The following is a 16,345-nucleotide window of genomic DNA, read 5'->3' on the forward strand; positions in this document are numbered from 1 at the left end:
AGTTTTCTGGGGCAAACATTTCTGATCAGTGGTAGAGCCAGCTCCTGCTCTGCTGCCAGCTCTGGCATCTCTTGTCAGGGGACACCTGCATTGCTTTCCACAGCTTTGAGCAGTGCCTTTCTCTAATCCTGGCACCTGGAATGAAATGATGCACCACAAGACAGTGGGTCTAGGGAACAGTGGCTGAGGGAATGGGGAGATTTCTGTCCACTTGCTTTTATTGCACACCTTTGTACTAAACTAGAATTACCTGATAAAAGAAACCATTTTTTATTTTAGAGACACTCGGCCTAGGGTTTCTTTAGAGGTCTGTGTGTTCAGGCATGATGCTCAATTCTTTCCAAAGCTGCATGTGACTGCCATCCAGTGGGGGCTCCAGTGTAAGCAGCTGGAACGGAGCAGCCTACAGCCTTTGCATGAAATACTAGCCTGCCAATCTAATAGAAAACACATAATGAAAAGGAATTACTAGTGTCAAATGATATTTGAATGATAATTTGATTTCCTTAATTAATGAAAATTAAATAGAATCTCTGTATACACAGATGTTGATGTTATGATTTTGTATTAAATTACCGTTTAAAAATTATATTTAAGATTTTTCATTACAGCTACTTTTTTTAAAAAAACTCAGTAATTTCATTTGAGCTTCATATAAACATTCAGTGTGGCTTTGAGTGTAACAGAGATGAAAGTGGGTGGCAGTTTCTGAGGAATTTGCAGTTTCAGCTCTCAAGTCACGTCACACCAAGGCAGACTGCCTTTTTCTGAAGTTGTCTGGATTTAAGCAGAAGTTCAATAAAATGCTATTTCTTTTAAATTACTGTTCACTTAGATAATAAAACTAATCTTGATGGGAGTTCTGAGATTACCAGAGATATCAATCTAAGGGCAAACGTAATGTCTGCATCACCTTAGTAGTCTTGGGGGAAAAAAAGGGTATAAACACAAACACATCTGAATCATTGTCAACCCAGCCTGTGTACTGCTGTAAAGTTAAGGCCTTTCTTTATGCTGGACAAATTTTATAAAAAAATTGTCAAAATCAGATGGAATAATAGTGCTGTAAGGCTTAATCTCATATCATCTGATGTCAATGCAGCTCTGCTGTTGAGTTCAGCAATAGCAGGGTAAAGAAGGGGATGTTACCATCAGGATCAGTGTAGTTATTTCTCTTCTGCATGATTATGATGATTTATCACTTGTGTTATCAACTTCTCTAGTCCTGAACAAGGGCTTTTTGTGCTAAGTTCTATAATAATACATAATAAAAATGTTCCTACTCAAAAATGCCTACAAAGCTAGAACAGACTTGGCATGTGACCCCAAGAAAATAACAAGGCAGTATGCAGGTGTTCGGATGGAGCTCCTCACAAGTATGATAGCAGTGTATGAGAAAGAAGAAAGTTGATTATGAAAATCAAATGGGAGACATTATGACATTCTTTTTATTGGTGTGATATTGATGATTATTCACCTGCTAAAAGGTTAGGAAAAAAACTTACCATTTTTTAATATGTTGATGTTTGATTTTATTTTTTTTTTCTCTAGTACAAGAGGAAAGGAGCAGATTGGAGTGGGGACTGTGTAATTGCTCAGGCTGATCGTGGCCACTCTCAGTGCAGTTCAGCTCCCTCCTCAGTGTGGCACTGGTGCTCCGCTGATCCGATTCTGATGGGTCAGGTCCTTGACCCAGGTTAGTGCAGATCAGATCTGAGCCCGAGCAGGGACAAGCCATGGACTGTAAATGAGGAGTGGATCCAGAGAAACAGGCAGGACCATAAACCTGCATTTTTTACTGCCTTGGACTGTCACAGACCTGCAGCCTCACTGCTCATCTGGAACACAGGAGGAGGCACACACTTCACTGGTGTGATGTAAGGCAAACTAAAGGCTGGCACTGTGCTTTGAGCTCTGCAGATGAAATTTTTACAGAGGTATAGTAAATGCTCTTTTAGGAACCACTCCTAAAAATATGTTTTGCTGGTGTAATGGACTGATTTAACCTTTAGCAGTTGTTTTTTTTTAAATAAAGGTCAAAAATACAGTATTTTATGATAAAGTTTCTTTTTTTGCAGGGATTTATATTAAAAATGTGATTAAAGTGATACAGACATGGAAAAAACATAGATACATTGCAGAAAGAAAAAAAAAGTTCTTTTTTCTGATTCAAAACTTGAATCCTTTATGTGCAGAAAGCTTATATATATACCTGAAAGCTGCTGTTGCTCTGCTAAATAATGCCAGGGATAATTTGCCTTCCTCTAAAAATCCACAAAATTTTGGATAAAATTTAAATGGAAATGTAGAAACATAACTCAAATGTAACAGAGCACTGATAAGGAAAAGCACACTATTTAGTCTGGCTCCTTCAACTAAAATGATTCTCTGGTGCTTCTTTCACATATCTGTTGACTTTTTATTGCTCTCTTTAGTAGATGAATTACAATAAATGTTAACAGAAGCAATAGCAAGTAATATAATGCCAAGTCATTAAAATTAAAGAGATCTACCTCAGGTACCTAAAGATGACTTTCACAGGACATTAATTTGTCCAGTATGTGCTTCCACACAATGGAAATCGCCTATTTCATGGTAGGTTTTGACTTTTTTAGCTTTGTCCTGGACTGTGGGATTACTTAATGATTTCTTTGTTCTTTCCTTGTTTCTTTAATTCCAATAAAATTATATAAAACCAGCAACCACACAGGCCAAGGCAGACACACACACACTCTTATCACTAAAAATACATTATAGAAGAAGGAACTATTTTCAGCATAGCCAATGTAAGTAACACATTTGTGAGGTGGATAAGCCTGCTGATACACCCTGCAGACCTTTGCTCTGCTCTGATATGCAGACTCAGGAAATACCAGACTGCACCATTCTCCCTTCTGACCTGAATGGCCTTAGCTTTATTTCCCAGGAAAATGGGGTTGTAGGGTGAGGGAGACATTCCACTTCTGGGTTTTACCACGATTTGTGGCCTAGACAGGGGCAAATTTGGGATAAGGCAGTTGAAACATGACTCTGAATCCAGCAACACAACCTCTGCTTAAAGGAAATGAGAAGGATGGATGTGTGAAAGAGCTTCTCTCCTATGGAGGGGTTTTACAAAGCAGAAAGTAAAGAGGAATATTCTTCCAAAAGACCTCTAAGTTTGAAACTATCTCAGCTGATGCAGAGAGAGTAAAACTTTTTAAAAGATATATTCTTTGTCATCTCCCTCTGCCTTTGTGCAGCAGCTACAGGGAAACCACAGGGAGCAATGCTACCCCCAGATGGGGATGTATGGATGATGTTTTTCCCACAGTTTCCCCATGTTTTTCCAATAAGAGAGACACAGGATGTCCATGTCCTGATGAGTGAAAGGAGTTATGGTTTCTCCTGGATTGCCAAGCAAATTGTATTCTATTTGCCATCTGTATGGCAGTTGTCTTCTGTTAGTTAAGTGGGCAGTTTTCCTTATCTCTTCCACAACCGCTCCTCCCTCCAGAGAGTCATCTGCTGATAAAAGGAATGCCAGTGCATGACTGATAAGAACTACAGCATCCCATTGTGAGATGCTCTGCCCAGAGGGAGGAGCCAAGCATTACTACCTGGATATAATCTGGAGATTCTGGAACACCAGCACAGCTTCTCCACTAGATTTCCCAGAGGAACAGCTGCCTCTTCCACTTCCATCTTCAGAGGAAGACTACACCCTTCTACAGGATCCCTGCTCCAGCAGAACCACACCTGACACTCCAGGAGGACTGCAGCCACATTTCCAATGGGACTGCTACCAGCACCCTGACCAACAGGGTGTCAGGTTGTGTTCTCACTCTGTCAGTGCTGTTTTAGTTTACTGCACTGTTTAGTTTATCTTCTTATTTTCTTCCTTAATAAAGAACCGTTATTCCTGCTCCCATATTTTTTTGCCTGAGAGCCCCTTAATTTAAATTTTATAGCAATTTGGAGAGAGGGGGTTTACATTTTCCATTTTAGGGGAGGCTCCTGCCTTCCTTAGCAGACACCTGGCTTTTGAAACCAAGACATGGTTTTTGAAAACTTTTTGTCTGTCTTTCATCAAGCTGAGATTCAATGAGGATGTGCTGCCTTACCTCTGCAGATACCACTAACCAACTCTATCACACACAAAGGGGGAGTAGAAGTTATTAATTTATGAGGTTCCTGTTCCACCTATAACTGCTCTCTTTAAATGAAATATTGTGTGTCACACTGTAAAATAAAGAAATGGAGTAAGTTCAGTGAAGGTTTAAATCAACAAAACTGCTCGGAGCTCATGGTCATCCTGTGAGCACAAAAGAACCAGTAAAAAATAATAAGCAGTGAATTATTTGCTGATTTCTGATTCTGGTAGACACAATTTAAATTCTGTTCTGCTGTTTCTTGATGTTGCTTACTGACACTTTTCAGTATTGAACACCTGTATTCAATATTTCAATGTTGCAAATATCTGTTCAGTATTTGCAACATCTGTAACATCCTCAGAGTTGGAGGGAACTTGAATTATGAAAAGATTAGGGTCTGTAATTGTTTACATTTTGGAACCCAGATGTTGCTTAGGGTTATAGGCATGATATACTCTATCAATAAAAGCTTTGTTTTATTTTCAGAAGTTTATTGATATCTATTGATAGCTTCTTATGCTACTTTGTCACCCATTTGTGGAAAAAAAACCCTATAATTTTCAGACCTGAGTAAAATCACTTCCTTGTGACTTCTGATTGAAAAAAGAGCTTAGCAGTTATGGATAAACTAAGTGCTAATGCATAAAACATGCAGATCTAATGTATAGCTCTGCTCTAGAAAATGGTCTGAGTTTGCCTTTCTGCGGCACTAGCATTTTGAGTAATACATTGCCACTACAGAAGGGCAATACATAGTGAAAAGGATGTATCCCCAGGGAATTGAAATAATTCATTTCAGCAGGAAGGCCTTTACTATTGACAGAACAAATGATTTTTTTACCCCTTTGAGCAAAACATGTTTGGAAATTCATTAATTATTTTTTTAATACAATAGAATTACTGGGTATGAGGAAACAAAGCAGAGGGTTAACTGTTGCATTGATGTTGACTATGGTTTCCATGTTTTATCTGTGATTAAAGTCCTGGATACTTAAAACGTGTTTTATTCATGTCAGAGGCTATGGAATTTGTAAATACAGTCTGACTGGTTCCTTTCAAATCATGAGCACTATTTCCCCATTCCACACCAGTTAAATGCTAGCTAAACCAGACTTCAGATTAATCTGATGTCTAGACAATTTACAGCACTACCCAAAGGTTGCTGAGGCAGCATAATTCCCAGAAAATGAAGGAAATAAATAAAGATGGTATTTCTACGTCACTTTGATGGCATAACAACCATTACCATTTCTAATCCTAGGGTAAATGTTTTCAAAATGTGACTCAAAAGGGAGAGGTTTCAGAGAAGAGTTAAAAAATTGTTTAAAAACTCTAGATGGATGAGGGTGTACTAAAATAGATCAGTTTATTTAGCATCTTGCAGACAAGATGAAAAGATGTTTTAATCAGCATCTCTAAGAAAGTGTGAAGGGGAGTGATGCCTGACATTAAACATTTCTTTCATCAATCAAGCATAGACACAAAGATCCCAAAGTTAAATGTTGAATTCAAGCTGTAAATTAGGTGCAAATTCTTTACAAGAATGGTACTTGGCACTGTGAGACAAAGTCAAAGGATATGGTACATTTTCTATCATTTGGAGTCTTTAAAGCTAGATAAAATGTCTTTCTTCAAAATTTGTTTTACTGCTATCATTATTGTTGGGTTAGCTGCAGAAAATAATTTGGTGATTTTTTTATGGCCCCTCTTAAGCAAGAGCTCAAACAGTGATAATTTTCTGTTGAGGCTTCAAAATAGAGGAAATATGATGGTTGTGATTCTACAGCAAAAATAATGATGGGAGATGAAATTATAGCCTCACTGAAGTCCATGAGAAAGTTCCCACTTGCTTTAATAAGAACAAAGTTTAATCTACAATTATAAAATCTTTGATATATTAATTGCACTTAAGATGGGGGTTATATGCAGACTGCTTTACCCATTTTATTTTATTGCTGTTATGCTTACCATTTTATTTTGTAATTCAGATTAGTTTTGAATTAACTTTGTATGATTTACCTTTTTAAACCATCTAGGGGTGTGGTATTCACATATTCTGTGAACAGTGAGAGACACATAAGAGTTTGCAATTGCTATCTCTTTTCAAGTAGTGCAGAACTCTAAATGGAAATGCAAAAATTCTTGCAAAATTTTTGTTTCTTCCTGATTTCATTCGGGTAGGGTCAAATATTTCGTCGATAATTTTTCACAAAAATGGGTGTATACCCTTGCTTGCCTGCGGTGAAGTTGGAAAATGGAGACTTGTACAAATACATTTTCTGTATTGTTCTCAGCCTCAGCTGAGTTCAGGTCAAGATTTAGCCATAAAGCTTCATAACTTAGCTGAGATTATATGGTGTGTGCGCCATTATTTGTGTGCAGCCTCTCCACCACAGTTTGACATATTGTCCAGGCCTGAAAGAGAGAACTGTCTCCACCCTTCTGTGTGGCCTTCTGAGAAGATGAGCAGTGGCTGATGGTAATTGTCTTGAAAGCATAGTGAGAGTTTAGCACAGAGTTTCTTCAGTCCTGAAGAAGTTGCTCTGGTTTAATCCTCCTCAGGAACAAGGAAGGTGTTATAAACTCTGACTCATAACCCCTTGCCAGAAATGGCTTTAAAGCAGGGATGGAGATCTGGACACCTGTTGAGAATGTACATGTGAGGAAGCTGACAGGCAGTCTGAGTCCTGCTGACCATCAGCTTTATTCCACTAACAATCAAAGCATATTGTACATTTCTCTTTCTTTTATTTTTTTTCCTTTTTTTTCCTATATTTTTTCTTTGTAGTAGGCTGATCTACCTTTGTGCAACAGAACATAAAAGTCTCTGATCCAGATTCCATCCTGATTTTACCCCAGGGACATGCAAAGAGGCAGAAGGTATGAATCTTGCACTCAGGATGCAACTACAACAGTTCTTTAAGGTACAATTTAAAGCCTGCTGGAGGCAATGGAAATCCTTTCATTTACTTCAATGGACTTTGGATCAGAACCTCTGCTAGGGAGCTTTTGTCCTTGACTTTCTTCAAAGAAGATTTTACTGATGTGTGAATAGTGTTAATCACCCATGAACACTTGGTAAAGAGTGATCTGGTTTTTATGATATGTAAAATATCCTGCTGAGGCATGAAATCTTCTAATGAAATCAAACAAAGTAAAACTTGCCTTCCATAACCTAATGAAATGTCATGAAATGTCTATTAGAATAATGTGTTTCCCATCTATAAGTCTGGGCTTTTCCTTGCCACAGGTGAACTAATGGAGCCTTGGAGGTGTGCCATGGTTATTTGTATCTGATATTTTACTAGAGGGGAGGGATAGGAATTATTACTATCAAATGTTAATTTTGTCTCCCTCATGGAAATGAGAAAATAAGCATATCTTTCTCCCTGAATTTATGTAATTTGCTTTTTCTGACATGTAAATTGACTGTATATTCTTAACCTTATCCTTGAGAAACCACTGGCAACACAATTGAGAGCTTGTTATTTAATGTATAACTATTGATTTGTCTCCAGTCAGTGAATGTGTAAAACTGGAATATAAAAACTATTTGACAGAGCCTTTGCTACTACCTTCAGTCTTGACTGCCATGGCATGTTAGGAATAGGTGTCACCTCGAGCATCTACAGTGACACCAATTATAACAAAAGCAATTCACACTAAATATTTGTTCTTGAATTTATTTTGTTACCTTATGGACATATAGTATTGTGGATATGTTCATTTCAAATCCCACCTCAAATTCTGATTTTATGTAAATAATCAGTGGCCTCCTGTCTGCCAGCATGAGGTGAAGTCTCGTAGAGTTCACTAATGAGTCTTTTTTCATATTTATATGTAAGTGAAACTCCTGAGAATAATGCTAAAACTCTGATTCACACAGCTCATATGGTACCAATTTATTGCCTGGCTTCACATTTTTTAAATCTCTCTGGCACTACAGGGTTATTACAGTAAGTTAGAAAGACAGGTACTCTAAGTATGAACTTGCTGTTAGGATCTCAAAAATACTGAGTGCTCTTGAATTGAAGCTTTGATGAGAAATAAATCCTTCTTGTGACACTTTTATGCCCTGTAGAGATGTGGAAGTGTGAGCAACAGCACCTGGCAAGCAAGCTGTCTTCTTTAAAAGCAAGCAAACCAGCTGCTCATCAGGTTGGAGAAGGATTTAGCAGGAAATAAAAGTCTACTCAAATGTTCATAGCTCAGATCTGCAAGAGAAAACTCATACTTTATGATTTGTCCTCTGAATACTGAGAAAAACTGTATTTATATCTTCTGTACTTTCAAACACTGTGAGGAGTTCATTTTTGAACAGGAGTAATTTTCATGCGAACAATTAGCAGATTCATTTCTGCCCATATAATTTCTCTCATTTACAGACGGTAAGCAGATAAGTTATTAAATAAACTTATGGAGGTCAAACAAAATTTAATAGAAATAGTCTCTTTCAGGAGAGGAATAGGATCTCTGGATTTGCTTTGTATGGGACCTTTCTTTCCCTATTCTTGCATGTGCATCAGACAGATTATCTCATGTAATAAGTCTCAAAGGAATCTGCTTTGTGGCTACATCAATCAGTTTTAGGCACATTGAATAGATTAAAAGTTTTTTACCCCAGCAGAGCGGCACTAACCAAAATGTTTCTGACTCTTCTAAGTTCTAGGCAGGCAGTGGTCTCATAAAACACTGGGAAAGAATTGTGGGGAATCAAGTTCAGGTGAGTTGATGGAAGGCTGGAACATTTAACTGTGTACATAAATTCCAGCTGGGCAAGGTATCTCTTCTGATCCCTTTGGAATGTAAATTTTTTAGTTTTACAGCTGCCTAAATCAGCCAGCTAAGACTCCATGCCATACTCCCCCAAAATAAAAGCATTTAACATCAGAGGGATGTGGACACCAAACTATAGGTCTTCCTTTATTTCCTTCTAGCTGTAGGAGAAATAAATGCAACAGCATGCAAGATAGACATACACATCAATATATATCCCTCCCAACCTCCAAAAGCCTGAAAAGAGTTTGGATGTACACCTATATATTTTTTAGGTTGTTTGGAATTTTTTAGGTTGTTTGTTATTGTGAATAATTTGGTGACAATTCTACTTCAGTGCATTCAGTGTTATTCTGATTACTGTGAGCCTCAGTCAAATGACATTGTAATGCACTGAAAAGTTTCCTTTTAATACCTTGAAATAGTAATTGTCAGGGATTTATTTTAATATTCAGGTAGATAATACTGTGATGACTACCATCCTTCACCTTTTGGCTTGGTTCCCAAGGAAACGTCTCCTTTTTATATTTCATTTCTTATTGGTTTTGGTTTGCTTCTTCTGAACTAACAAATCCAGATTAATGTCTCCCATCCCCCTGACTCTCCTGCCAACAAAACTGTTCTTATACCCTGCTTACAGTCTCCATGTTTGCAGATGTGACAACCAGGGAATGAAAAGAGAGTTCTGTGGTGACCACAGAGAGAAGGCAACCTGGAAACAGACTGCTTCTTGCAGCACTCCCCTCAGTTATAAACAGCATTAGCCTATCAAAATTTTGTAAACTGTGATATATGGAGAGATGAAGCTCCTACCTGTGCTGTACCAAAACCTAAATAAGCCAGAGGTATGTGCCTTCAACAATATTCTCTGTCCCAGGCTTATGTCACACAACCACTTAGGCATCTGCTCATCTTTGCAAAACAGCTCATGCAATTTCACTGGACTGCAGGGTAAATTTAAATTTAAAGACATCCTCATTTGCAGACTCAGGACTTACAGAACGATATTATTTGCATCAGGCTTCACTACCATTTAAGATGCTGTAGGGTATCCCTCCTGGCTTCCAGCTGCTGCTCCAGAATGGCACAGGTTTATCCTAAGTCCCACATTATCTATCAGCCCAGATGTCTCTGATGCCCTCAAGCATCTACAGTGACACCTGTATTAGCCCAGCTGTCATCACACTAAAATGAGGATTTCAGAACAACATGAGTCGATGCAACAGAGGGAATGAATAGCTTTTATTATTCATTCCCTCCCTCTAGGAATGTGATCTGCAGGCAGAATCCCATCTACTGTACTTTTTATTTTCTAAATAGCCCCAACCTTTTCAGAGGACTGGAGACCCATCAAAAAACAAAACGCTGCAAGATACACGTGGTGGAACCGAGCAGCTCACCTGCAGTACGATGTCCCGCCCGTTCCGTGTGACATTAACGGTGTGGGGCTGGCCATTGGCCATGTTCCTGTGGTCAATGTCAATGTTGTATGGCTCTTTGGTGCCCCCGAGGTTGTACCGAATTTGCAGATTCCCTAACGAAAAAGAAAAAATGTGAAAAGCACCCTCAGGTATTCTGATCTTTATTCACTAGCTATTTTCCCGTCTTTATTTTCACATACAGCTGTTATCATTTCACACTTAATTGCTCTCATAGCTGGTCTCTGCTGTAAGAGAAGAGCTCGTGCTTGGGATTATAAAGTTACTGGGCCGAAACTGCCCCTAGTTTATAACCCAGAAGTGAGACAATGACCAGCATTTCCAAACCACAGTGTTTGTAAACACCTCAGACTGCAAACCAAACAAATTGGAGTTATGCCTTGAACAATATGGACAATTGGTACAAAATTGAGCACATCAAGTAACACTTTATTGTTGAGATTATTATTCTTGCTGCAGTAAAATTCTATGAAATTATACGAAGCATAACATTTTCTAAAGAATAAACCATTGACATGCATTGAATAAAGGCAAAATTACAACAAATTAGCACTGACACGTAATTCACACATGGGACTTCCTTGCTCTTGCGTTTAATTGTTGTTGATGAGTGACCGTCTGGACTTCCATGGAAATTTAGTATTATATTGTGAAATAACAACCAGAGGTTACATTGTTGGAAAAGTATTGTCAGGAGTGGCTAATTGATATTCATAACATACTGCCAGACAGATTTTTCTTTTCTAAACAAAAGTGGAGTGTCTGCTCTTCATAATACATTTAAATATTTGATTAAAAGGAGGAATGTTTGAAAAGGGAAATGCAGCCCCCACTCTTGATGAAAAATGGAAATATTCTGGCCCAAAAGAGCAGACTTAGACCTCTATAACTACAGTTTAGTTGTGTGATGTTGGATTTCTCTCATGCACGTCCTTTCTCTCCCATGAAGGGAAAAAAATGAGTGGCGTGTAGAATACTCATATTCTCCCATAAAAGAGAACAGTAGTAAAATCATCCTAATTATGATTTTCATGGGGCACTAAGGCACTATTTGGAATCAAAGTATATTTAGTTCATATAGTGTTTTAATACTGTAGCAGCAAATGGTCCATATCCAACCTTCATCCATCACCAAAATGTTTAGGACGTTATATACTATACTACATCCATATTTTACCTCAATGAGTATCCAGATTTTCAGAACAGTGCATGACACTTTCTACTGACTACTAGGGATATTGCCAGTTCAGCTATTCAGGTGCCTTCATGTGGATGTCTACTTGTCCCCACCTTAACACTGGCTCATGGCATGGGTCTCATTGTTATCGCAGGTTTTTGGTCTCTTTTGTTTGGTTAGTTTTGTTTTGTGAGAGAGGGTTGGCTGAAGAAACATCACTAAACTGAACAGCTACATCAGTACCAGATCTAGTAGAAGCAAAATGAAGGTTCAGGTTTCCAAGTGCTTTACTTTAACGTGACAAGGATGAAGAGACTTTCTCATTAGTTCAGAGCTTCCCCTGACTATCAGCCTGGTATTGTCAATTGTGCCTTTGGCGGAGAGAGCCCGGAGCAGTTTCTTACCCGTGGGGTTCACAAGCACAGCCATGAAGTCTGGAGTGTAGGAGCTGACATAAAATAAGACACAAGGGGACTTGGTGGTGCTGAAGCTGAAGCTGAGCTCTTCCTTGCTCAAGCTGAGGTCAGGACCTGTGATCTCAGGATCTGCAGAACTCAAAAGCGTCCGGCTGACTAAATCCTTCATGCTAGTCCCCGGGGAGTGGAAGTTGTAACGAAGCCACATTCCTTCTTCAAAAAATGCTCCCACATCTTGAACACAACAGGAAAAGGAGAATGAAAAGAAAAAAAGGTAAATTAAATGTGCCAACACCTTTTGGTTGAAACATATTACTGTGAATTGATCAGTACTTATCTGCGCACATTTCTACTGCACTTCTATTTAAGCACAGCATTTAGGTAAGGAGCCTCACTATTTTCCTATGAGAATGAAAAGAACAATCTCCATTTTATTGGTGGGTACTTGGATTCACAAAGCAAAGGAAATATTTCCTTTGGGGGACACAGAAAGCTTATGCCTATATCTCAAATCAACACTACAGACAAGGATAATTATGATTTAAATTTATTCTCATTGAAATTTTGAGGCAGATAATGCTTCAAAGAGGGAGATACAAGGAAGGGTAGCTTAAATGACACAGTAAACAAACAACAGCCAAGGAAAAGGAAAAACAGCAGTTCTGACCACCAAAATTGAGTGGATTTGGAAGAACCTCCCAAAGGAATTATGACAATTCCAGTCCCTAAAAGGACTGGACACAATGCTTGTAAGTTATCCACTACTAGCACAATCCTTCATGAGAGCTCCACAACAAGGATGCCCTTATGGGAGATGAAATTAACTAGGGAGTTTGACTCAGCTGGGAACAAGAGGCAAGAGATACCTGAAATGTAGATGCCAGGAGGTGCTATAGTTTTCAAACCAATTTGAGACAAGATGTGGTGTTCCAACACTCGTGATAGAAAATACACCTCCTTTTGACAGAATTAATACTTTCAGCTGAAAAAGCACTAGTAGTGCTTCCCATAATAATGCAGTCCTGCCTCTTCCTCAATATTGAAATCATAATTCCAGGCTGCTGTTCTTGCAGCAATGCTGACTTTGATAACCTTCTACAGGAATTACTGCACATTTGCCCACCACTGATATCATCTACTCCACTGGGGATCACTTGACTGACTTCCTTTGGCAATAATTTATTTAGAGACATGGTGGTACTGGATCAGCTGTGCTGTCTGGGTCAATATTGTGAAAGGAAATTTTTAAATGATATGTGAATCTGATTAAGAAGGTATGTTTATGAACATTTTGTAAGGTATGAAATAATGATTAAAATATTATAATCATAACATGGGTATTGTATTCAAAGAAGGGCTGTAAGAAATACTTAAGGCCATAAACAGTCTTTAAAAAAAAAGTCTTTCATTGTCAACTACCTTTCTACATGATGCAAAGTTGCCACAGTTTTGTGCAAAATTGCCCATCTAAACAAGGAAATTATTTTTATTCCATTTTAACATTTTGAGTCTTCACACAATCCTAAGCAAAGGCTTTATTTCAAAACACATGTCAGAAGATGCTTATTTTTGAAGCTTTACACAGAAACAAAGCAAGTCGGGAACGAGCCTGCAGAATTAATTCAGAGTAGCTGAGCAGAGAATAGGTAAAATTATAAAATTATATTGATGATTCTTTCCAGAATTTTGCTAAATCTAATGCTGGAAAAGCTTTATGTTTTCGTGCTGTCATATAAAAATTCTCCCAAACTCAAAATATCACAGTTGCTGTCACTGAATGGACATATAAAACACAGAGCCAAGCTATGGTCCTGAGGTGCTATAAATAATTTGATCATTCTGATGGATTTATAACTGCAATTTTATAGGGGAAAAGTTAAATCATCCTGAAAAAGTTATGGGGGAGGCAATTTCATTTAACAACTATATTTTGCAGTAGTCTCAACTTTAGTGTTCCAGGATTAAAAGTGAAGGGCTCTGTCATGGAAAACTTCCCCAATTCACGATGCCCTCTGCCACTAACAGCGGTGTAAGAAAAAAGTGTTAGCATGCAAAAATCTAAAGCAGTAGCTCCAAGTATCTGCAAGGTGGGTCTAAAAATATCCCTGTGACCACTAATTTATTCTCCAGCTCCTGCTTCTGGTTGACACAAGCTGCTTCTGGGGCAGGTGCCCTATCAATTACACTGGCAGAGCTGCGGGCCATGCCGGGTCCTGCCGCTGCCACTGCTGGTGGCGACTGCAGCCCCCGTGGAGGCTCCACACACGCACTCTGCACACTGATGCACAATTATGTTTGCCTCCAGCCTGCTTACTGCTTGTCATGCCTTTCATTTGAGAAGTAATCTTTGGAATTGCCTGGCGCTGTGCTTGCCCAGGGCCTCGCGCTCTGGGGATACTGGGACCTTCAGTCCTGACCTCAGCACTGCTCTGGGGCTGAACTGGAAAGCGTGTGAAGCATTTTTTCCAGAGCTGTAAATGTTATAAATTGCTATGTTAAATGTTCATTACTACAAAGAAAGCTTTAAGTAAATGGTGCTCTCTGAAATGGTATTCAGATTATTCTGCAGTTTTGTGAGGTGAATTTGATCATCCTTGTGGGTCCCTTCCAACTCTCGATACTCTGTTCTGTGACTTTTTATTCCAAAAGGGTTTCACGATGGAGCAAAGAATGTTCTGTATGTTTAACTTGATTTGTGCTGAGAAAATAATTTTCAATGTAGCTCTATTATTACAGGCATACAGGGTATTGTAATAAACCTTGAAATTCTCCTCACATGCACATCACCTCTTTTAAAAGGCAGGATAAGAGGAAGGTTCACTTTGGCTTTGTGAGTGTATTGGGCCCTCAATAGGAATATATTGAATTCTCTCAAGTTCCAGCTCATCAAAGAGGCTGATGCACATGATTATGCACTTTAGTGAAAGAAGCTGAAATCCTTGCAGCAGGACTGCAAAGTGCTCAGCAACTCACAGGAGCAGGTTGCTTAAACTATTAGGATGTACCAAAATAGCTAAAACATAATTTTCCCTATCTTGAATGCAGGTATATGATGACTTGGAAATGCCAAGGGCTGACCTACAAAAAAGCTACCTATTTTTTAGGTTACAAGTGGTGACCTTGAGGTTTACACTTGAGGTCACAAGTGTAGCATCTTCCTGAAGTTGCCTCAGAAGGAGTATGGAAGTCCCTCACCCAGAAAACCATGCAAGCTCCCTGAATAAAGAGGGTCAAATGCAGCCCAAATCCTGCTGCTGAAAGGTGAGGGAAGTTTCCATGCACAACTCTCTTTTCTTCTGTAATATTTGAAATGCTATCTGAACAGATGACTCTTGGGACACCAGGCATAAGGCACAGTAAAGATTGCTCTGCAAATCGCCCTTTCAAGGCAGAGACCTTAGGGAAATGAATATGGTGCTAACAGATCTATTTTCTTCAGAAAATAATACCTATTTTTACACCAACATACAGTGCAGTCACTTTCTGTTGACAGACTTCTCAAATATAAACACTTTGGGCTGGCTTTGTAGAGGAACCCAGAACAGGAATTGTGGATTGTTAGAAACAATTTTATCAAGCAAGGTGAGTGTCCCCAGTGTGAATGGCACATATGTTACAAAATTATCCAGCTTCAATTTGGAAAGGTGATCCAAAACTTCCACAGAAAATGTACATGTACCCAGAACTGACAAAGTTATTTTGAAGGTCATGATTATTTGGTCATCACCACATTCTCCCTCTCCCCACTCAGCTACTTTTATTTTTGTACCCTCTTATTCTGTCTGAGATCAGGAGTATTGAAAGACTGGAGGAAAAAGCCAAACAGCAACAAAAATCCCCATTTCTCCTACAAAACTTGCAAAGTCTCATTACTTTTCTGGGCCGGTGATGTAGACCTAAGAAAATGTAAGTAGAAATCTGATTCTCCTCTACAGCTTTTTACATCAGTGAAATGCCAGTATTGGTTCTTCTGTTCTTAGGTAGTGATAATGATCCTGTGAGCCATACAGACACGTAGACAACTTGTCTTCTTTCTCCATAACCTTTTTCTCACCTTTGAAAAACCCTGCCAGCATGGCACAGGTGTGGCTGAACACAACTTCAGCAAGATTTTCTATCCAGGTGCATATATTTAACAGATACAGAGCTCAGCAGTCTTTGTAACAATTGGGTTTGCTCTATGCTGACAGCTGGGATGGAAATGTTAATAGGAATTGTAATGAATCAAATACCAGATATTATTCCTAATAAATAAAGAAGCTGCAGATCTGTGGAGCTACCAAAAAAAAACCCCAAACCAAAATTCCAACCTCCCCAATTTAAAGACGGGACCTTTTCAAGGGTGGCATTATAAGAAGTGGAATCTCCCTTCTTTAGTAGCACAGCTCTCACTGACCCAAGCTG

At 38.7% G+C, this 16,345-nt stretch overlaps 1 protein-coding gene across 1 annotated transcript in view; it reads right to left on the reverse strand.

Annotated features, from left to right (window-relative positions):
• CNTNAP2 (contactin associated protein 2) overlaps positions 1 to 16,345 on the reverse strand; it is a 1,011,078-nt gene that overhangs the window by 58,768 nt on the left and 935,965 nt on the right. The window contains exons 19-20 of the mRNA XM_054274302.1: positions 11,930 to 12,175; positions 10,310 to 10,443 (exon numbers count right to left, since the gene is read on the reverse strand). Coding sequence (XP_054130277.1) covers positions 10,310 to 10,443; positions 11,930 to 12,175 — 380 coding nt within the window. The remainder of the gene's footprint in view (positions 1 to 10,309; positions 10,444 to 11,929; positions 12,176 to 16,345) is intronic.

Source organism: Melozone crissalis, unplaced genomic scaffold, assembly GCF_028551555.1.
Source record: "Melozone crissalis strain CALT ecotype California unplaced genomic scaffold, PUWL_Pcris_2 ptg000016l_1, whole genome shotgun sequence".
NCBI lineage: Eukaryota > Metazoa > Chordata > Aves > Passeriformes > Passerellidae > Melozone > Melozone crissalis.